Source organism: Larimichthys crocea, chromosome XII (assembly GCF_000972845.2).
Source record: "Larimichthys crocea isolate SSNF chromosome XII, L_crocea_2.0, whole genome shotgun sequence".
Lineage (NCBI taxonomy): Eukaryota > Metazoa > Chordata > Actinopteri > Sciaenidae > Larimichthys > Larimichthys crocea.
Genome location: NC_040022.1, coordinates 8,472,414 through 8,495,504, shown reverse-complemented (window position 1 = coordinate 8,495,504; position 23,091 = coordinate 8,472,414). Strand labels below are relative to the sequence as shown.

At 39.0% G+C, this 23,091-nt stretch overlaps 2 protein-coding genes across 5 annotated transcripts; both read right to left on the bottom strand.

The window, feature by feature from the left end:
* Nucleotides 1-288: 288 nt before the first annotated feature.
* micall2a (mical-like 2a) lies at nt 289-11,021 on the bottom strand. Of its 3 annotated transcripts, none has more exons than XM_019261931.2 (17): nt 10,631-11,021; nt 10,282-10,330; nt 8,898-9,039; nt 8,582-8,748; nt 8,263-8,390; nt 7,663-8,172; nt 7,341-7,528; nt 6,419-6,476; nt 5,710-5,909; nt 4,748-4,855; nt 4,507-4,571; nt 4,199-4,322; nt 2,515-2,617; nt 2,086-2,159; nt 1,898-2,012; nt 1,714-1,760; nt 289-1,625 (listed from the first exon to the last, which is right to left on the bottom strand). In XM_019261931.2, the coding sequence occupies exons 1-17, from the start codon at nt 10,771-10,773 to the stop codon at nt 1,546-1,548; spliced, it is 2,301 nt and encodes a 766-aa protein (XP_019117476.2). In that variant the 5' UTR covers nt 10,774-11,021; the 3' UTR covers nt 289-1,545. The 3 variants fall into 3 exon arrangements, with proteins under 3 accessions (XP_019117476.2, XP_019117473.2, XP_019117475.2); XM_019261928.2 differs by having other exon boundaries at nt 8,263-8,393; nt 10,631-11,017; XM_019261930.2 differs by having other exon boundaries at nt 7,341-7,525; nt 8,263-8,393; nt 10,631-11,011.
* Nucleotides 11,022-13,650: 2,629 nt separating this feature from the next.
* si:dkey-43p13.5 (homeobox protein unc-4) lies at nt 13,651-16,306 on the bottom strand. 2 transcript variants are annotated; one of them, XM_027285707.1, is made up of 4 exons: nt 16,093-16,306; nt 15,358-15,907; nt 14,893-15,050; nt 13,651-14,172 (listed from the first exon to the last, which is right to left on the bottom strand). In XM_027285707.1, the coding sequence occupies exons 2-4, from the start codon at nt 15,590-15,592 to the stop codon at nt 13,741-13,743; spliced, it is 825 nt and encodes a 274-aa protein (XP_027141508.1). In that variant the 5' UTR covers nt 15,593-15,907; nt 16,093-16,306; the 3' UTR covers nt 13,651-13,740. The 2 variants fall into 2 exon arrangements, with proteins under 2 accessions (XP_027141508.1, XP_010728887.2); XM_010730585.3 differs by having other exon boundaries at nt 15,358-16,306.
* Between the last annotated feature and the right edge of the window lie 6,785 nt (nt 16,307-23,091).

Here is a 23,091-nt window from a genome sequence, read left to right as displayed (position 1 = left end):
GAATTATCTTGATGCCATCCAGTAAAAAAAACAAAAAAAAAAAAAACGTATTATTAAAAGCATACATTGATGCAACTCCGTAATTATTGCACAGCTTTGATGCAAAGGAGTCACAGCATTGTTGGTTTCTTACTGAAAGCTAAGTCTGATCTTGGCAGTTGTTGAATCAACAGTCATTAGTGAAGCTCGTAACATGAGAAGTGGAGTGATAAAAAGTTCAGGGATGTGTTTAGAGAGAGATGTGTGCCAAAGGAAGCTGTTATCAAGTAAATAATACATCCTCTCATACACACTAATCTTCAAAGGATTTATTGGACAACAGATTCCAAGTTTAAAAATACAATACATACAAGTACATACCGTACAATAACACTTTAAATGCAATATTACAGTACATTCCCGAATGCCATTTTCACACTTGAGAGACTCCACACATCGTTTGAACATTTTTAATAGCTCAGGTACGGAGCATTTCTGATGCAGATATTAGTAAGAGTAATGTTTAATTAAACCCAGTTTGGAGATAAAGAGCTCAATACAACCTATAGTTTATAAGCCTTCCCCGGCCATAAGCTACTGCTCTACCTAATCCTCTTTCACATAACATTATTGCATCAGCACAGCTGAACATTTTTGCAGCATTTATAAAATTAGCAAAGAAATTAACTGTCCGTACTGTGGCAAATTGGATTTCCAAGTTCTTGCCTTGTTATACAGCATACCCAGGCTGCCACCTACAGTACAGTGTGAGAGAGGAACTACAGGCTGTAACAAGACAGTTCAACATGTGTGGCTCTCCATTTTACACTCGACAGCCATTCAAAACTTAATTGTCAAGGCTTTTTCTCCTGCTAATATCCTTACAGGAAATTAGTTAAAATCCATTATTCAATAAATACTGAAATAATTTCATTTAGGATCAAGACTGTTTTTGAGGATTACACATTTATTCTGCTCATTCCTATTTGCATGTGGAACAGCCAGTGTTCCCCCTGGAATTTGTAAATCATGATAGTTTGTTTTTACTCACAATTTCTTTGACCGAGCGCAACTTAATTTGCTAAAATCTATACATATACAGTATCTTTACACACAACAATCATAGCCATTAATAATGATGCCCTTTTTTCTTGTGATACTTCCGATGTACAGTAAAGGAAATGCAGCTGTATTTGCCACATAATTAAGCACCATCGTCTTTTTGAAAAAAAACAGTGAAAAACCGTTGTAAAAAAACCTGACACCCCTTGTGAAAAAAAGTAAAGATTGAAACATGCACTATTCAGAACTGACTTCACGACGGCAAACAGAGAACTGAAGGTGAAAATTGAACAAAAAAAACATTTAACTGAACCTTTATTTTCAAAACATTCTGAAACAACACAATTCATCCATTATGCTTTCTAATCTTCCATTGCTTTCTCATTGACATACTGTACTGCAATACTTCAATATAAAACCTTAATTTATTTAAAAAAAAATAATAATTATAAGACAAGATTGACTCAGTTCTGAATCAAAGTGTAGTAAAAATTGCCTTGAAGGTCATTCCACTCGTCTTTTACTTCTTCGCCTGAACAATTTTGAGATGGAAGATTTCCTTTTATTTTTGGCCTTCTTTACTCCTATTCACAGAAAACGCTGCATATTAATATGATTCCTTCACATTGGAAAATGTCATATTAAAAATAAAACATCTGATAAAATACTTACCAAGATTTTTCATCATTTCATTCAGCTGCTGATCCTCCTCCACCTCCCTGAAATTGATCCAAAATAAAACTCTAGTTAACTATTTTGTCTTGTTTGCATGTCAAGTTGTTATGTGGCGAGTATTCCTCAGCATTATTGCTCACTCCTGAAATGTAAACATCAAATGAAAGATGCGGCGTGTTACCTCAGCCTGTCTTCATCTAGACCCTCCACAATGGCATTTCTGCCATCCACAATCTCCATCAGTCTCTGCATCAACTTCTTCTCCCGCTGTCGCTCCTCTCTGGACTTTAAATGATCTGTAACAGCAAGTTGACCGACTTTAGTATGAATAAAATAAAATAACAGAGCTGAGAGTCTGCCATTTCTCACCTGGCTTTTCCAGGAGCCTACGAAGTTCCCCCTCCACATCTGGCTGCTGCTGCTCTAGCTCCTGTGTCCTCGCTCTAAAATATGCAATCATTAATGACATCATCAAAAAGGATACATTTGATTTATATATGCACATTGCGTCTTTTGCATAACTGTACGAAATCTTGAATATCAAAAGTTGAGTTTAGTTATTATGTAGTATAGTACAGTAATAACAACAATGATAACATCAGGAAACAGTCAGTACTATTGTAAAAAGTATTAAAAGGTATGGAATTGCTCTTATAAAAATAGTTTATATGGCACAAAGTAAAATGCATTTCTGAGGTAAACAATTACAACCAAAACAAACAAATTAGTTCAGATACAATAATGGATGATGGGTCATAACCATCTCACTGTAGATGTTAAATCAGGGACAATACTCACGTGTATACAAGCTCTGATTCCTTTCTAATGTACATCTGCTTTTTTCGAATGAGGTTGAACCAGTCGACCATCAGTGGATCCATCAATATGTCCCCCTCTCCCTCTAAAAGGCATAACACCAAAATATATCAATAACACACAAGATATTATTATAGAATATATATGTATACGATATAAAAGTAATAATCTTCAGTAAATGTCACTTGTGCAATACTCTTTAAATTGCATTTATTATCTATTATTGGCTAACTTGTACTGTAATTAAATGTTTAAACTAAATCGCTTCAGTTTCAAGCAATTGTTGCCTTTCTTTGACAAATATGAAGTTATTATTGGTCACACAAAACAAAGATCTTTATTGTCAACTTGGCAAAGCATCACACGCATTAATTTAAAAAAGAAGCATGATTAGCTGCAGCCCTATAGTAAATACCCAGGTCTCAGCTTTATCATCTATAATATTAACCCCACAAAATTGTCGTAATACACAAGTTATAACATTCACTGGATTTAGAGCAGCACCGAGAGAATATACGATGAAGTACACATTTGTCTTCATTACTTAATTAATAACTATTTATCAAGGATCCAGTACAGATTATCTTTATTAATTTATTTTTAAATTTATTTTGGACTCTAAAAACAAAAGAGTCATGCTTTGATCATCCAAAGTACAAAAAGTCATCCAGAAATTAATAAATCTCCGATGTTGCCAAAGTCTGTTTAAATAAAAAAAGCAGTATCTTCATTGTTCAGGGATTCCTTCAGTCCATCACAGTATTATGATATGCACTGTGACACAAGCATGCACTTTCTACTTCACCAAGTCAGAATGGATTGCCTGAAGAGGTGAATCAATAGATTTTTGAAGTGAATATTTGAACTGATGAGGACAGGGACTGAACACAAGACAGGTCTACATCCTGCCATCACCAGAACAAACATGATTTTATTCTGAATTCAACTAGAGTGCCAGGATTTAGTTTTTTTACAACGACAAATTCCAGTAGAGAAGTTGATGATCTCCTAGGTGGTGTGCAATTGATGTCAAATTCTGGCCAAGCAATTGCACGCTCAGGCTTCCTGGGTGGTGTGTAGGAAAGAAAGTACACAAATCGACCAGAATATATATTACTATACCCAAGTCATGTTGACCTTGAGCAAAGCAATCAGGCCCCCTACTCCCACCACCTCAAAAGAGAAGCAACATCCCTGTGGGCTGTCTGTGCCTCTCACCTCATTTGGCTGCAGAAACAGTAATAGAAATGGCAGGTAAATCCCCCCATAACACACACACACATAGAGACACACACAGACACACACAACAAGTGCCAGCTGAGGGTGAATGAGTGTGTGTATGTGTGTGTGTGTCCCGTGTGAAGCAACCGGGACACAACTCTGCACCAGAGATACTCTCACTGAAGCAGGACTGGGATTCAGCAGTTTGGAAAGATACAATAAAATATAAAAGTCTGTGTCGAGGTTATTCGCCGCAGGAGAGCAAAATTGGCAGTTGCATTGACGTCCTCTGCGTCACAATAAGTTATTTGAAGGACTGTTTATTTAAAAAATTGCACAGATTGTTTCCAACACGTCAACATTCAGTTGTATTTACGCGTCTAAACAAGGAAAAGGAAGGAAGTGGAAAATTTGTTGCAGGGGAAGAGTGACAGGAAAAAAGTACCTTCCTCACAGCTGCGGAGTCTCTTTTCCAGCTCCACACCCTCCTTCTCCAACTGAGCCAAGTTTGTCTCAATATCATTCAGCTCCCTCTCAATCTGCTCCACCGGAATATGATAAGACTTTACCTGATTTAAAAACAAAAAGAACTTAAGAGTCACAGTCAAGTATAGATAACTTTAATTTGAAAATTCAGGCTTTGGCCACTTAAACGTAAATAAGGTCGCCCATTTTTTTCCCTGGGAATGTAATGAAAGCGTATTTGTAGAGCTGTTAATTAATCTCTTAAGAGACTTAATGGAGGGAACTTACAGAGGGTGACCTCATTTCAGTCCTGGAGGCGTTGGTGGGTGACAAATACTTTCCCTTTTTAGCACCTAAGAGGTAGATAAAATAGGATTAGATAGTCCTTTCATGGCAGCATTTCAGAAAAGCATTGTCACATATGACTTCACCTGATTTATTTTGAGTGAAAAATGACTGCTCATATGAAAATCAACAAGATGGCTGAGGCCATGTACGTGTGGCTTTGATGACGATAATTTTAATCAACCTGATGGATTTCCGTGATTGGCTGGAGCAGTCGTTGAAGTGCTAATAGATTCCACAGCTGGCCGCCTGGGTGGGGATTTCACAGACGAGTGACTCCTATGTTTAAAACCTAAAATAAGGAAGGTAGGGAATAGAAGGGAAGGTTTACATGCTGTAGATCTGCAGCCAGTTCAATCTGCTAATGCCTTTTTCTGTTTTATGCCAAGACAGAAGTAATCTAGAATGTCAAAACACAGGGCAAGTTGCAAGTTGGTCTCTAAATGAAGTGTGTGGACGCTGCTCTGTGAGTTCTTAGCCAGTCTAGCATTGTGGTAGGATGGCAATGTTGGTATGTCTGTTGGCCTTTAGTCCCGACTGAAATATCACAACCTTTGAATGGATTTCTATCAAACTTTGTACAAACATTCATTCAGAAGAGGGTGAAGACAAATAACTTTTTCAGCTCATTGTTTATCTATCCAGACTGAAACTTTCATATCCAAAGAAAAATATATTTGAGGCTTTAAGTACCAAAAACCTTAATCTTAATACAGTCCTAAATCTCTTGTCTCACATTTCTTTTTGGACTCTAGCAAGAACGGAGTGTTTAGTGTTGCTTTGTCTCATTAACATTAATGACACTGATTGGCTGACTGTTTCCTGAGTGATGCAAGGCCAGGCTAGCCTAGATGGGTTTGGATGGGCTTACACTGGAGGCATGGCTAAGGGCAATGATAATATAGTTGTGACATCACAACATTACAGAAGTTTAAAAAAGGCACAGTTTCTGAATACAGGTGTGCATTGAGCTATTTGATACTTTCACAGTATCTATATAGCAAATAAATCTGCGTAAAGAGTAAAATATTCTCATCAGGAGTTGGTAGAGACCAAAAACAGAGCTAAAATAATGAATATAAGACTAACATTTACAAATAAAACAAAAAAAACTGAAATCACTTATCATAAATTACAGTAACTCACCCTGGTCTTCAGAGCCAGACTGAGGTTTCTTGGGATAGACTTCCCTAAACTGTGCAGGATCAAACAGAGGTAAGCTAACTGGAGGTACTGCAGGTGTTGGGGTCGAGGGAGGCCTTGTTGCAGTGGTAGAGATATTAGAGGAAGTCGCAGACACGAATCCAGGCTTATGTTGCTCAGTAAACGCATCAGCTTCAGCATCTCTGTAAGACAGACACAATGAAATGACTGCCACCATTTAAAAACTGTGTACAGCATTTATCCTACAAAGATGTAATACACCTATAGACTGAACATAAAGAATGATAGAAGAGGAATATATATTTATATAACAGATACATTTAAAAAAGGTCTCACCTTTTTATTTGGAACTGATAAAAAAATATGGTGAAAATAGTGGAGAAATCATCAGCAGAGATTAGAAATGAGAGAGTCTGGTGTTAGAGTAGAGAAAGTTCAGGCCTGGCACTCCTTGGGGCTTGTTAGGATGTGGGACAGAGCTAGCGGCTGCACTCTTAGCCAGTCAACACTAACAGAGATGGATGAAGCTCGAGGATTCTGCATTCTGGAGAATGAATAAGCTGAATGGTCAGGGATGTTAAAAGATATGTCCTTCAAGCCATTTTTTTCCCACCTGTGCAACCTTCCCACTTCCACCTACATGAGTGATGAAGTAAGTATAGAAATTATTAAGAGGACTGGGGATACTTACTTTAGACCTGGCTCTGTTTTCAAAGGTTCGAGTTTTGACTGCCCCTCGTAGATTGGATCTGCAGACAAATGATTAAGACTGATAAATGTGAGTGAATGACTGAGATTCTGAATAAATGATGGCAAAGGAAAGTTTATCACAACCATATCTGTCAAAACTGTTGAAATCATTCTTCCTTTCAAAACCAGGGACACATTATCTCATTGACTTTTATTTGACATCTAGAGATGAAGTGTTCACTCAAAGTGTTTCAGTTGCTGTACACAATAACAAAACACTCCCTTGTCATTTCTCTGTCACACTCACCTGAACAGCTGATAATGAGTGCAGCTACTGCTTTCATTATCTTGTCTCTCACAACAATGCACCAAAGGAACTTATCTTCACCTGCGCATCTGTTTTTAAGACTCAAATGGCTAATTTGACAAGACGTGATCTTAATTTTCAAAACAAGATGGGGTAATGACCGGGTCAGTATGTGCTCCATATTAGCAGACAACATAATTATTTTCCATGATAGGCAGACTTCTATCAAAGATGAATATTCGGTGACCATTTACATAAAAATGGCCCCAATGGACCCAAAAAACAATAGTAATTGTGTTTCTGTCTGACAAGCTACTAACTGTCAGGATGCTGCACCCATGCATGTCCATCTCTCCAAAGAGAATGACAGTTCAACTATGAAAGTTCATTACAACTGTGAGACAGAAATTAAAATGTCAGTATCCAACATTGTGCCACCATCATGCTAAATGCACTGGCTGTATAAATAGGGCAAAACTGACAGAAGAGCTTTGTTTTCTATGAATGCGTTCTGTGACAGGCCGAGACAATGAGGGGGGGAGGTGGGGGTTGGATGTTGGCTAGATGTCAAAAATAATGGATCAAGAACAACTGAAATAAATTAAGTAGTGCTTGCCTTTGGCGGTTTTGTGTACAGTTGTTGGCCTTGTGTTGTCTTTGTTGATGGCCTTCAGACATGGCGATTCCTTATTGTTTGTCTGGCTGGTGGAGGGCTGTACTGCCCAGTTTCCTGCTGGGCCTTGGCTGCATTTATCCTTTCTCAGATAAGGCCTGTCAGCTGAACTTGGCTCATCTCCAAACCTGCTGAGAGAGAAAGTCTGCACCATCAGCCTTAATAACAAAAGTCATTACAAAACCATACAGACAGCGGGAAAGAAATATCTATCTATCGCAAAGGAGAATCTATACATGGAAAGTACACTGAGCGCAACACTCACCGTCCCTCTGCTGATCGGATGGTGAACGGGCGCTTGTTGTTGTTATTGCAGTTTTCTTCGGCCAGTTTTTTTCCGATGGTTGTTCTGCCTCTGCTCTTCTCATCATCGGGACTCAGTGGAACCTTTTGCCTTCCTAAAACACTTGAGAGCTCTGCGGGCTTCCTGTTACCTGTTGAGGCCTCTGTGACTGGCGGTGCAGCCTGGAAAAACCTCTGCCGTGCCGACTGCGTCTTCTGGGCTGAGGCTGTCCAGGACTTGGAAGGTGGAGTAGGACTGACTGGCTTCACAACAATATTTAGTGGGGCTGACAGCACAGAAGTGGAGTGTGGTGCTGGCTTGGACTGGCTGGCACTATTTAATCGCCCAGCTGAACTGGCAAGTCCCTTTTTGATCTGCAGCTCAGATGGGGAAGGTTTGCAACTGTTCTGGTTGGCGTTACAGATGAAGGTGTCAGGATCCTTCCCAGGTTTGTAGCCTCCTGCGTGAAGCACGCTGGAGCACTCACTGCATCTGGTGGAAGTTTTTTTTAACATCAAATTGTGTATGCAATAAACAGTTTATAAAAGAAACCTGTCAATTAATATAGACCAAAATGCTTACTTAAAACAGCTTCTGTGATAGAGTTTGCCTTCCACAAAGTGCCTCTGAACAAGATGAACATGACTCTTGCATGAAACACATTTGCTATTGAGAGTTCCAGTTTTGTTGGCGTTTTCTGCCAGAACCGCCTTCTGTGAAAGAAAACAAAAACTGAGATAATGCTATATCGAACAAGGTATGAACTTACCTTATTAACATTCAGCTAAAGAAGAAGCAAGCCCGCCATGCTTTTAAATAGAAAAACTTAACAAAAGTAATAGACGACAATATGTATTATAAACAAGCCATAAATTCTAATATTTCAGACATGAGTACTGACCTGAACAGCCGCTCGGGCCAATTTGGGTGACGACTGAGCAGTGAGAGTGGAAGGTAAACGATTCTCAACGGCGGTTTTAGACACAAAGGTTTTGGCAACCACTGGGAGATTTTTCTTCTCTGATGGCTCCTCCTTGGAGCCCTCTGCTGGCCTTTTTACACCTCCCACTGAGGTAAAGTAAAACACAGTTAGTGTCAGGTATGACACTCTAGCACAGTAGAAAATGAATATGACTGAACATAAAGGAATTCTTATTGGTTAGGAGGATCTGAGCTATACACTTTTAAAAAGATATTTGAAGCAGCCATGTTCTCACTGGGAGGGCGTCCTTTGAAGTAGTTGTAGTACTGGGAGACGTAGGTAAGAATACTCAGCCTGTCTGGGATCCTCAAAGCCACCATGTCTTCTGCATCTAACAAAGCCGGTATCCCTAACTTCTCCTCTGCAACCTGAAAAGCCTTGACGGCAAAAAATAAATACACAGTGTAACCAAAAAGCCATCAACTCCTGCCAAGACAACATTTGATGGTAGTGTATGCAAGTAAACAAATCCAAAAAAGCATTTTTGCCCTATAAAAACATGGCATTCACTGGTAATGTCAGCTCCTACAATTACAGCATGTGTAAAAATGTCAGACAATACAATCTCCTTTAAATAGACGAGTAGCAGCCGTGGCTTGGCCCGGAGAGATCTGAAAAGGGCTGTATAATGAATAGCGCACATCCTGTAGGCTCATAGGGATAAGAAAAGGGACGGAGGGAGAAAGATATCAGGGCATTGTTTAGGATCAGCCTGGGCATGCTCATTAAATTTAAAGTAAAGCCTTACTGAATACCAAGTCTGTTGATGTAAAAGAAAAACACTGAAAGCTGAAAAACTACAGCTGGTTTTGTTACAAATACACTTTTTACAATACAATTTTTTTATTGAACAACTTGCCAAATAACCACCTGTAAGAAACATGACACTATTCATGAAATATAGAAGGGTGTGAATTACTGCTCCAGTCACGCTCTCATGTTTCGCTACAGGGAGCATCTTCAGCAGCTGATCAAACTAAAACCTGATCAAACACACCATCCTCTGAATACAAACGTTGTTTAAAGATCTTCTACCTGTGTAACATTCAAGAAGTCTACAGCAACAGTGTCTTCGAGTAAACCGTGTTCATGAGAATCAAGTGGCAAGATGACAGCGAGCCTCATTCAAAATGAATAGCCCGAAGAGCCTCTCCCCTGAGTTCAGGTTTGTTGCTGACACTGCCAGGATCATCCAAGACAGCAAAGGAAGTCGTACAGAGTGAATACCGCAGCACACTGCAGGGCCTGTAATCCTCAGAGGAAGTGAATAAAATGGAAGAGGACTAAATAATGGAGAGGTCTCGGCTGTGCTGCTGAGGTCATGTAGGGGTTGACAAAATAAATGAGGTCAAGTGGACAGAGGCAGAGAAAGGATTCTGACATTTTTTGAAGTTTGAAAACTCTATAGCTTTTTTTACTGGGCGCTGTTAAAATGTTGAAACAGCAAAATATTGAACCAATCCGCTACATAAACGCCAAGGCAAGAACAAATGGTGTGTGTTGCTGCATGTGTCTGAGGTTAATGAAGATTCTGGTTTATTCCACATCAAATTGTTTAGCTCAAGTATGAAGTCACTTCCCCCTCAATATAACAAAGATTCAACATGTTGCCATCTTACCAGGCTGTTGTTCTCAAACACATCCTCCTTTCTGAGTGAGTCATAGTCTCTGGGAAAACAGAAATACAATGAACAGACAGGGGGGAGTTAGACATGTAGGTGAAAACGTCAAACTCTGAGGAGTTTAACAATAAAAAAAATAGATTTAAAAAAGTTAGATTTATGAAGGTATAATTTTTCTTATACATCATGGCCTTTCTTAGAAATAACATTAAACAGCATTAACATTAAACATTTTTTAAAAAGCCACCTAAAAACAATAAATGAGGTCAATGCTCAGTGCCAAACAACTGAATATAACAATTTTAGGAGCCAATTTCCCGAACATTATAATAAGTCAAACACTTACATCAGATCCGGTCTGTACTTGTGTATAAGCGCACAAAAAGCCATTCCGTTCTTGAATGAAGTCGTCATGTTGGTGATGGCCACATCTCTGTAGCCCTCGCAATGCATTTTACACCACTGCTCCAAAGCCTTGATGGCAGCCATGGTTCCAGCGCGACAGAGACACACTCGGAGCAGATGGAGAGTGCAACAGGCAGAGGGTTCAGTGTGCAGGAGCCGGGAGGAAAGACAGATAAAAACAAAGTCTCTGCTCAGGATTTGACCGTGAACTGCGGCGCTGCAGCTGCGTCCTGTTTCCTTCTTTTACCTGAATGACCGCTGACGAGCTGGTGGTGTGTGTTTCTGCTCTCATTACACTAATTGACACCGACTGCTGATTCGTCATCCACAACAGTTTACAGAATAAAACTTAACCACAAAGGTAAATAATGTGTTTGTACCAGAAAGTAGACCCCACTAAAAAATATCAATAATAGGTTATATTTCTGCACCGTGTATTGTGATCCAATATTAAAGTTCACCGTGTGTGACAGCTACAAGATGAGTGACAGAGGCTGGCTTTGTCATTCAAAGATGACACTGTGTTAAGTTGAGTCCCTTATGTTGAAAACACTACCTTCAAATGTTGCCTTAAGGCAAAACTGTCACAGTTTTTGCTTTTAATTACTTACTTTAATTACTTAATTAATATTAGTTCTGATCCTTCAGGCTGGAGTAGCCATCTGGATTTTTGTTTTTTGAAAAATAAATTGTCCATATGGTAAAAGTGAAACTGAAAAGCAACACATGTCTCTGTGTTTTATTATATTATATGTATTTTCTCTGATCTGACAAAGATGCTGCTTTTGCTTCTTTTATTTCTGTTGCAATCTCCTCTTAGGTCATTTACATACAATAGGTTATATGGACATTTACAATAATATGTAATCAGGTAATGCTTCATTCATCTACAATCTACAGTCACCTCACATTTCTCCCTACTTTGTACATATCAACACTGCCAACTTGCGGTATATACCTCTGTACAATATATTTTATTTTATTTTATCGTATTTACTATTGCTTTTTTTGATATTTTATTATGTATATTTTGCTTTCTAGTATATTTTTATTCTTTGTTGTCACTTGTCACTTTGTGTAATGCTGCTGCTGCACTATAATTTCCCAGCTTGGGATAAATAAAGTATATCTATCTATCTATCTATCATAAAATGCTATTCTAAAATTTTATGCTGTAGATTTTCTGAAGTGATTAAACAGCAGACTTGCTATGTCAGCCAGCATATCGGGGTCAGAGTGGAGTATAAGGACCAACAACAGAAGCAGTAGTGTGCTTTTTTTTTTTTTTTTTTACCTCAGTCTTCTTTGTGTGGGTCCTAATTGGGGCCTAATTGAGGCCAACTATTGTCATATAAGGATTCTGACCTAATTAGCCCATATTATGGTGTCCCACAGAATTTTAGGGAAAACTTTGGAACTTGATTTCTCAGCAACTTTCACGTAGTAAACTGAAGAATTATACTCATAAAGTTTGTTGGAGAATTTTGTGAGAACGCTTTAAGAGTCATCTCACCGAAACAGAACAAAATAATTAGCTAACCACTGTGATTCTCTGACCCATTTTGAAAAAAAAAAAAAAAGGTTTCAAATTTAACCCAGAGACCTCACCAAGTAAGTGTTAGTTGAACTCGAGTCTGTGAAACGTGAGCCACGCATACTGATCTCATTGACTGTAAGACATAAATTGTTTATTTGTCACAAGAAGAGAAAATTAAGCAGATTAACACAGCTTTAAAAGTTTCACTATGGACCACACAGCTAATATGAGATGCATGACCACAGTGGAAAAAGAAATGTATGCATTAGTTGGACCTTAAAAACATACTGCATGTTGTCTTTTCTGAACTACAGTATCTATCCCATCTGTCCTGTCTGAGGACATCTTCATGTCCAGAAGGGGGCAGCCTCACACTATACTGTTGTGGACTACTTCACCAGTCCAAACTTGTGGTAGAATACATAAAAAATGCATGTAAATAGACATTGGCGCTATAATTTCCATGCAGACGTGCAGTATGTAGCAAAATCTTATGTAGGACTTCAGCTAGAATTATGAATTCTACCAGCACGCAAACTATACAATGGGTGCATTAAGTAAAAACAGGCAGATATGTAATAATTACTAATAATTCCCTGTCTGCTCTGACTTCTTTTGTTTACAGTTTTAAGACACTTTCAGTACCTAAATTTAGCAAAACAACCATGTTTGGCCCAAATCAGATCAAAGAAGTTTGTTTTCTTAGACTAAAAAGTATATAACATTATAAACTATATAATTAACTATACAATTTATACACTATTATGTCCCATTTACCACAATTGCCTAATATTGTTTCATCCTGATATCATTAGTCTATATTGGCTGATCATTTACACCATCTCTTAAAACATGCCTACAATTTTTCTTTTCATTTCACAGCACTTTCTGTAATCTTTGATGTAAATTGTTTTTAAAAAATAATCATCATCTATATAGACTCACTCTTCATGATTTCATTTTTCAGCTATTTCCATTGTTTCCTGTGAGGACATGTGGCTGCATGCAGACATCCTGCCTGTCTGTGAAGGTAACCCGAGAGGTCAGGGATGAGCTTGTCATTAGAGAAATCATGGAGAAATAATTTTACTGTATCCCGTTCTGGCCGTGCCCTGATAGCGTAATATGATAACCCTATCATAGCAGCAATTGTCATTTGTCACTGTTATCTGTTAAAGAGCCGGCATACAGTCTGTGTTAGTGAGTTTTTTTTAAACACATTTTTAATTTTTTTTAATCAAAATAGACGAAACAAAATGCTAACCCAAACTTCAAATGTCATTTTAAATAACGATTCAAAGATGTTAGCTGGAATGTCTCATATAAATTTAAAATAGTAACAGAACAACAGCAAAAGAAATTGCTAAAATGTTATACTGCAAGAAATATTTAATTAATGATGGCTAAATAATAAAGCTCCTCATCTCAAAAAGGTTCAGAAAGTATGTTCTGGCACAGTAATAATGTACATTGCTTTTTATGGTTATCTGTACAAACAGGAAGTAGAAAAATGATCAATCACTGTGCTTGGCATAAGTTTCCTGTGTTTGTGACTGTATGTCGCCTCCTGACATGTTTACGGTGCTGTGGATCTCGGCCTCATGCTCTCTGGCTTTGGCTCTCAGCTTGGCGATGCTACAGGAGCGGAGCTCCTCTGTACTCGGCTCCTCCGGCCCCTCCGGCCTCTCCCATTTCCCCGACCTCTGGGTCACAGGCTGCATATGTACACTCAGTGCAGCACCCGCAGCTTTTGTCCATGGATAGTTTTCTTCTCCTTCCTGTCGTCTCTCACAGTACTCGCTGTCAGAGCTTTCTGTCTGCTGTCTTAAACTCCTGCCCGCTTTCTCAGATGTTTCATCATTGTCTCTGTTTGGATAGGGCGCTGCAAGCTGACCCTGGAGTTTCAGCTGTCGTCTCATCTTGGCACGGCGGTTTTGAAACCAAACCTGGGAACAAATGAGGTAATAGTCAATATAAATAAAAGAAAATAAATAATCTGGAAATATAACAATATAATATGCAAAAGTTCCAAAATGTTGACAAGATATTTATTTAAAAATGGTTTCAAAGTTAGGAAAAAGATAAAGACTATTTAAAAAGGTAAACTCTGAATCTTTCTGAGTCATTCCAAATGTTAGCCGTGAAGTGATCCCTTTCTAATGCAATTCCAATTTTACTAAAAAACTTAGCTAAAAGAAATCAGCTTCAAAAGATACCCCACGTATTATGTGACTAATTCAGACTGCTGAGGCCTTACATTTGATTCAGTTAAACTTTTAAATGCATTTCTGGATGGAACTAATACTGTAGTTTTTGACTCTCATCAATTACCGCATTGACAAATACAACAAGATCACTATGGACAGGAGCAACAAGTGAAAGAATGTGAGCCTATCAACGCTATATTACATTTTTATTGATAGAAATACTCATTGCTGTATCAAAATCCAATACACTTACCCAAAATACATTGTGATATTTTTGGTTCAAAAGAGTCAAAACTAGACTAGAATTGAAATAATTAATATCTGTGGATTTAGATAATATTTATCATCACAAGCTGGTATGGACTGGCAAAGGAGTCTGTAGGGCTAAGTAGATTCATCTACACACTGTAGTAGAGTATGAAGTGAACATTTCCAGGAGGAGTTCAGTGTGCCAATTACCTGTACTCTGGCCTCGATGAGGTCCAGTCTGACGGCCAGGGCTTCCCTCATGAAGATGTCTGGGTAGTGGGTGGTCTCGAAGGCCTTCTCCAGCTCCTCCAGCTGCCAGCTGCTGTAGTTGGCTCTTGCACGACGCTGCTTCACTGGCCTCTGTTCATCTGGAAAGCACAGCGCAAGCACCAATTACACAATCGCCAACGGGTGACAACGAACTAATGGGTCTAGATTGGATAATTAGCGCAGCGATCATTAGGCCCACTTTAACACTGCTTGATAATTGATTGTTAGTTACGAGCTGTTAGCTAATCTTTAGTAAACATTTACTCTGCAATCAGATGGTGCTCACTGACTTGTCTTAGAGACCGTGGTCATAGAGTGACAGTTTGGCTGTGAACAATCTCTCCACAAGTTCTGTATTTTACAAGAAATCCCTTTTTGGCTGAAGCAGCCGTAGGTTGAACTCACCTATGCCCTCTGTGAGTGGCCCCATCCCAACCGCCTGTGTGGCCAGGAGCAAAGCTTCCTTGCATGGCTCTGGCTGCAGATAATTCCTCAAGGATTCATAGCTGATAAAAGGCCCCGGGATCAGGATCTGAGGTTGAGAGCCCAGTCTGGTTGGGAATGCAGGGAAAAAGTGAGCTGCCGGTGAATGGAAAACTGCAGGCAGGAGAGTAGATACCAACTGCCTTGGGCCAAACATGTCCGAGCTATTAAGAGTCCAATATTAAGTGTCAGTCCACTGAAAAGTGCCAGGTTGATTCCTACAGGGATGGTGGTGGATTGGTAAAATGCATCCCACCGTCCAGAGAAAATAAAACAGTTATGAGGTATCCAGTTGTTGTTAGAGCTGCTGTATGTGGCTCTCTGAGGTGCTCAGTGTAGGTGTTAGGTGTTGCCTGCAGAGTAAAGGTAAAACTTGAGTAGTGGAGGTGGTCTCACCTTAGCTTTCTGCTCCTCTCCTCCAATCCTCTCCCCCTCCTTTCCCAGTCACATGACCTCCAAACAGACGGCAGGGCTTGGTTTATAGCAGAGAGGTGAAAATCCAACCTGTGATTCATCTCTCAGGTGGATTATCAGTATTACTCCATCAGTGTTTGCTGTATTTGTCATTACTTTCCCAACCACATATGCCCTACAATCTATTTCTCACATAATAGTGATAGGGTATGTTTCTCCCTGGATTTTTCTCTCTCAGCCTACCTGGGACAAGTTGCAACATCTTTCTCTGCTGAAGTTTCAATCAGCGAGATGGACAGGAGCTCAGTGTGCGAGGACGTGTTTGTTCATTTAAACACGTTAACCCTAAAGACTAGCACAACTCTTATTTGTCAAATATAATAAGAACAAATTACTGCAAAGGAGACATAATGAAAAAAACAAGTTGTTCAGTCCTGTGGGATGAATACAGGCACAAAGGCAGCAGACCCTGAACAGCAGGTTCCAGGATAAACACACTCTTCCTGACAACAAAGTGACAAAGCTGAAAGCTCATTTGCGTAATGTTTTTAATCCCTCCTAGCAACCCTGTGTTTACTCTATTGTTGATTTTAATTTTATTATTTTTCTAAAGTTGTGATGTTTTATTTTCCACATCACCAAGACAAAACTGTGTAACAATTATCATGTCTGTCAACCTTCATAGCGATCATCTCATGAGAAGTAGCAGTGTACACACGCAAATCCATTCTTTACAATTACAGTAGAAATGCACTAATGAAATATTAAACAAGGTGAACCAGGTGTATTGGAAAATACCAAAACAATAACAAACCACTAAAATAATGTGCCTAACTACTACTGTAGTACAAATGTGCATGTCATGCTTGTAATCCTTATTAGACTCGTTATCCTCATATATTTATATCATCTTTATATTTGAAACTTTGACAACAAATACTGGACACATGGATTTCTTAGTCCGTTTAATCTCTGATGGTACTTTTCATGTGTGCTGATTTCAATAAACGTAAATTTTATTTTGTCAGAAAATTGAATGATCATTTTTTCAGGTGGTGATATAACAAACACTGATTATTTGCATTGGAACAATTGTGTTTTTTTTTACTATTTAATTGTCCAGTTTGTAGGATTTAGTGGCATCTAGCAGTGAGGTTGCAGATTCCAAGTGTATAGGAGAACCTAAAATAGCTGTGAAATACAAAAGGCTCTATTTAGTGCCAGTGTTTAGTTTGTCTGGGCTACTGTAGAAATATGGCAGATCTTTAAAAATCTTACACACTGGACCTTTAAAATGCAAAATATGTTGTACCTTAAAACCTGTAACTGCCGTTGAATAAATGTTAAAAGGATATGAGTGTATCCTTTAAGATCTAGCAAAATAAGCAAGATTGTGATTGTGGCTCGTGTATTAGCTTTAGCTACATTTGAGTCACAGAGCTGAGCATCAATTTCTCTGAAACGCATACCCAGGAAGTCTGGAAAAACCTGCAAGATTCAGCCATCATACTGCTGTTTTTTTTTTCCATCCACATGGTCTGATGGTCAGATATGTTATTAGATGACCTTGTGACTTTTCAGACCAGTAAGTTTCAGCTAAACTAATTCTTAGCAATGACTTCAATGTCATCATAATGTAATATAAATGCATACTTTAGCACAGAACCAATGTAAAATGTAGACATTAATTCAAATTTGTGGCACATTTTTTTAAAACAAACATGTTAACTACAAAAAGGTTTCCAGATGGAGTCTATAAGAAGATTGCTGTGCTTATTATTCACGGTATATCCTGTGTTTGATAATATGCATTGCAATATTTAGTGGTGATACAATTCTTACCAGTGTTGTAAAGTATATAGAGGGTAGTCATTGTTGCTGAACACTTACAGGATTTTTCCATCTCAGATCAAAGCATACATATCAACACATTAACAGTCGAGACAGGAAGATTATTAACACTTTTTTTTCCTCTGAGCAAAGCAGCTGTAGCTTAGTGTTGATAGATCTCTGATGAGATGATCGCCAGCACTGTCTGCGTGAATTAAACACAGGTGTGTCAATTAATCTGAAGATACGTATCACCTAACAACACATCTCGCTAACTGCTCATCTGTGGTGAAAACATTCAGCTGTCAGTGTTGTCACCACTGAACTGGCGGTCTGAGGCAGCTTTGATCAGCCCGGGACCTCTGCAGGAGGCAGCTGGTCAGAGCTGAGGTGAGTCACGGGATGGTCATTCCTCTGCAGGCAGCGAGGACTGCAACTCCCTCACCTGTGGCCCTTTCATCTGCACCTGTTCAAACACTAAATTAATGCCTTAGTGGAGGCAATAATGAGGTCACTATTAGGGTTTGGTTTTCTTTTAAAGCTCATGTTGAGACTGAGAGTTAGTTAAATGTCTTTTTATGCCAAAAGAATTACAAATGACCCATCATTTATTTCCTGACACCATTGAAAAAAACTCTTTAACGGCATTTTTAAAACATCTAGGGACACTTGAACTATCAATAAAACTTTTTATTTTTTTTTATTTTTTAGTATTAGCATGTTTTAAATACCCCGTCGATTTAATCACCTCAAAATACACATTATGTAAAAGGTATGTTGAGTAAATAAAATAAATAATTCACACTCTATATCACTTTGATATGTGTGTAGTCAGATAGGACCACCATCAATTGTGGACAACCAGCCGATAAAAAACAACTTTTAGCACTTTAGTCTTCAGTGTGTGTGTGTCAGAGATGGAAAGAAATCATTTCTTCGGTTTGTAAGTTCTGCAGGGGAAAGCAAAATAGATTAAAAGTGTCTAGTCTGAGTGGTGGCTAAATAAACACTGTGTGTGGTGGGACTGTCGACTGAATAGCCATCACCGTTTGTCCCTGGCACACAGGTAGTTACAGGGATTTCTGCTCTGTTTGAAAGTAGACCCCTCTTCTTCCACCCCCCCCTCCCTCAAACTACAATGTTTGTCTTTTCCTGGCTCCTTCAATGCCCATTGATCCAGATAATCAGGGACAAAATTGGTGAAAAACCGGTGGGGGAGGTTCTGACAGTTGTTGCTCAAAAGAGCTGCTTGTGGATAATTGAAGGAGGCATTAAGACAACAATGGTAATGGCTAATGCCAGGCCTTATTGGTCTCTCAGGTATTTCTAGCTCCCTGGATGACAAGACAACGCTGGAGATGCACAGCTAAAATGGCACTCAGCGTATCATTAGCAGACCTTCGACAGCAGGGACATTATCGGTGGGTTTAGGAAGCCACCAATGGGACACCCTTCACATGGACTTGTTTGAGCTTGCATTCATTCATCGCAAAGTAGAGGGAAAGGGACATCTGAAATCACTCTCAAATGTGTGTTTTCAGATGTCAGATAACGTAGCGGTTGTCAAATCTGATAAATTTCTCCACCATAAAAAAAAAAAGCCCAACGTCACTTTGGTGTTCAACCCTCAATGTGCAGAATGATGTATGAGCAGAGTGAAGACACTTGAAGGAATGTTTCTCATATTTCTCTGCTGAAGAGGGAAAGTTTCTCCATGCTTAAATCTGAGTTTAAGATGTGCGCATAAGAGTGAAGAGTTTGTGCTTTAAATACAAATACAGAGCAACATTATCATTAAGTTGGAGTCATATTTGTGATAAATGTGAATCCAATATTCACCGTCTTTTAGCTCCTGAGAGAAATATCTGGCCCTTTTATCTGCTAAATGGTCTGCTATGTTCCCCAGCTAGTTTCTAAGTGTGTCTGTTTGACATTTGGTGCTGAGCAGATATATCGTACAGGTTTTAGAGCTTTATCTTTTTTTAGGTAAAAAGTCAAATAATGTCCAGAGTACTCACAAAATAGGTCTAACCTTAATCTACACGAGATATCCACATAAAACATTAGATTGCTTTTTAAACTGATGTAGAATCTCGTGGAATTTGTTGCAAAAAAAAATAAAAAAAACTCTTTATGCAAGTTGAAATTTGAATGAAATGATGTGGGCTATTTGCTCCTGTTTTTCCTTGACAGACATGGCTGAAGTGGATTAACTGTCACACTCTGCCCTCAATGTGATAAGATACAATCTAACATAATGGGGATCTTGAACGCTGCACATTATTATTCTTTCTCATTCACCACAATGGCACTTTAGCTCATAAAACAAGAGTTCTGCCAAATGTCATGTGAAGATGGATGATTATCGTCAGCTCCACTGTCATGGGAATATATCTATCTGGTGTAATTTGCAGGCTTGGAACAGCAATGAGCACAGATAAGATCAATATTTAATGAAAGTGTAAGTGAAGCTTAAGGGTTGTCACTTATGCGTCTGCTGTTAATGACATGTCACATTACCATACTTATCAGATTGGGTCAATCTTAACTGGCATTACTGGCCTCATTTCTTTTTAATTCATTACAAACGTTGAATCATTTCAGTCGTCCACCTCTGTGCAAACACACCGGGAGTGTATTCTCTCGGTGCTTGCATGTGTATTTTAGTGTCAGCTGCGTGCCCAAATTTCCAACTAAAATCTATTAATGGGAGTGTGGATTGGTATAATTCAATCAACACACCTGTGTTTGTAACTTGGAGGAAAAGTGTATTTCATGGATGAAGAAGCCCCTATGCTTGGTGCCTCACTCTCCCTGGTAATAGTATCCCACAGTGAGCAGGCTGATTGTTTTAGTCCTGGATCACTGGCCATGGGATAAACCTGAGAGCCCAGCCTGCTTTTCATGTCAAAACCTTCAAGGGAAAGCAGCCACAATCCAAGAGCAATCACACTTGAGACATCAAAGTGCCAGGGAGAAGAGAGGCGAGAGACGGTCCACATTTTTTCCACGCAAGCCAAGTGCAACTCAAGCGTGGAGGAAGAGGAGATGATCTAAGGCAAGGGTGCCATTGAGAGGAAGACGGAGAGCAGACAGATGTGTATGGGCAGGTAGCAGCACATCGGGGCCCCTCTTGTAGCTGAGAGAGACACCAAGAAGCCTCCGCTGGTCACATTCCTGCTCGCTGCTCATTCACTGTCCACTTTCACCGGGGCAGGAAGACCCACTGACAACCATGTTTCTGCACTTTGAAACAATAATTTACAACCTAACATTCCCTGAGTCGGTGCTGGAAGTATTCAGGTCCTGTACTCAAGTTGAAGTACAACTGATAGAACCATGTAAAAATATAATCCACTACAGGTGAAACTCCACAGTGCGCAGAAATGTCTCTTCTGGATGCTATACTGATACTATGTAAGTAGAATTGTACTGTTTTATTGGGTCGAGGTGCAGCTGATTTTAACTACAACTTTCTGAACAGTTCAGTACTTTGGTACAGTGGTTCCCAACATAGGGATTAGACTCGCTCAAGATAAACTTTGGGGGTCATGAGATAATAGATGGGAAACAACAGTTTTGCTACAGTTTTACAGATATTTGTAACTCATACAATAATAATTTAAATGAACTCTTCTGAGAAGTTTGGAGAAATCTTCTCTACTGAAAACTCTAAAACATGACAAAGGATCTGACACTGCTTTTTTGCGAGTTGGCGAGTGACGTGAACAATAGGTTGAACAATTGGTGATGTGAACAATAGGTTGTATTTGATAAGATTATGATTTTTAATGTAAAATCTTAATCTGAAAAAGTAACTAGTAACTAAAATCAGTGTCAAATAAATGTAGTGAAGTAAAAAGTAGCATATTTCTCTGACATTCATAAAAAAATTAATACTTAAGTACAAATACATCGAAACTATACTTGAATAAAATAGTACTTTCACCCACTGCCCATGGTTTCCTTATTAATATGTACTTATATTTTTATTACCATTAAGCAAAAAGTTTAGCATGAAAACATGAGCGGTGAGCAGCTGCATTTGAGGGCATGCAGCCTGGTATGATGAATAAAGGCAGAGGTTGTTAACTTGTCAGTGGTCCGTCAGACTATTCAGCAACAGGCCAGCCCATGTCCCTCCCGCCACTTCCTCGTTAGCTGTCATTCATCTCTGTTCCGCCTCACTGCTGCCCAGCCAATAGGATGCTGGCGCCTGACCAAGAGCCCAGGCTGCTAAGACTTGTGTAGTAAGTTGATTGATAACCATAAACAGAGCTTTTGGCTAGTTATAGGACACCATACAGGTGCAATTAACACATCAGACAGAGCCAGCAGAGAGAGATCAGCAGGTATGAGGCATGATGGGTAGGACATGATTGGGTTTACATTTGAACAAGTTAATTATAGGATTGGATGTGTGAATACATATTCATTAAGGGGGATTTGGAAGCATCATGAAGACAAAGGCACATATAAAATGAATTCATTGGGTTTCAACGCAGTCCACATAGAAATGTGGTTTTTATTACGTCCTTAGTTTACATAATAACAAGCATTTTTTTCTTAATTAACCTATTGTCTTGGTTTTTCTTGGACATTTTTAACAGCTGCATTAATGTAGTCTGAGACAACTTGCTTTCAGCCTCTTGCCCGCGTATTTTATTGAATGTTATTTTTGAATGACAGACTCCACTGACCCACCAGTGTGGGCATGTCTCACCCTCACTGAGGATCCTTAATCATGCCGTAGCTTCGTCTTCATGTTCTCCTATGTAACAAAACACCAGTAGCGGCCTGTGCTGTAAGATGGCCTACCCACATCACGTCTTCAAAGCAACTCTTTGGTCTGTGTGATTGAACAATTACCGCCATGGTTAATTTACTATCAATGGGGACTTCCACTTTCCTCGTTTACCGGCACGCCTACGTGTTGTTTAACTTATCCCTTTGACTCCATCAAGAGGTTTTCAGATGAAGTCAGTGGTGCTGGGCAAAACAACTCACACTTTCATGGCAAAATGGTTTCCATCACAGCATGTGCATCGCACCTTTAATTTTTTCTGTTACACGCCAGTGAGGAGCGAGCGCACCTTTGACAGCTGTTTCCAGTTTTATCAGGATCCAAGAATTACTGGGAAGAAATTAAAAGTCACAAACCTCGCACCATTTTTTTTTTTTTGCCTATTTCATCTTGTTTGAGGTGCTAAAAAATATGATTCTGAAAGGTAATAATTGGTTCTTGTGAAACTTGTGTTTTTACAATTTCAACATTAAATTGCTTTCCAATTAATTATGTTAAATGTCACCATTGAATTGCTGAACTACAGCGATTAACTGGAGAATTATGTTCCACTACTCACTCTGTCAGAAAAGCTGATTGTGGAAAAAAAACAAAACAAAAAAAACAGG

Coding starts and splice junctions, on each gene's coding strand:
- si:dkey-43p13.5 (XM_010730585.3), bottom strand. CDS start 15,592: ATGTTTGGCCCAAGGCAGTTGGTATCTACTCTCCTGCCTGCAGTTTTC. Junction 15,051..15,357: donor GCCACTCACAGAGGGCATAG/GTGAGTTCAACC, acceptor TGTGCTTTCCAG/ATGAACAGAGGCCAGTGAAG. Junction 14,173..14,892: donor TCATCGAGGCCAGAGTACAG/GTAATTGGCACA, acceptor ATTTGTTCCCAG/GTTTGGTTTCAAAACCGCCG.
- micall2a (XM_019261928.2), bottom strand. CDS start 10,773: ATGGCTGCCATCAAGGCTTTGGAGCAGTGGTGTAAAATGCATTGCGAG. Junction 8,749..8,897: donor CTTCAAAGGACGCCCTCCCA/GTGAGAACATGG, acceptor ACTTTACCTCAG/TGGGAGGTGTAAAAAGGCCA. Junction 4,572..4,747: donor CAATCACGGAAATCCATCAG/GTTGATTAAAAT, acceptor TCTACCTCTTAG/GTGCTAAAAAGGGAAAGTAT.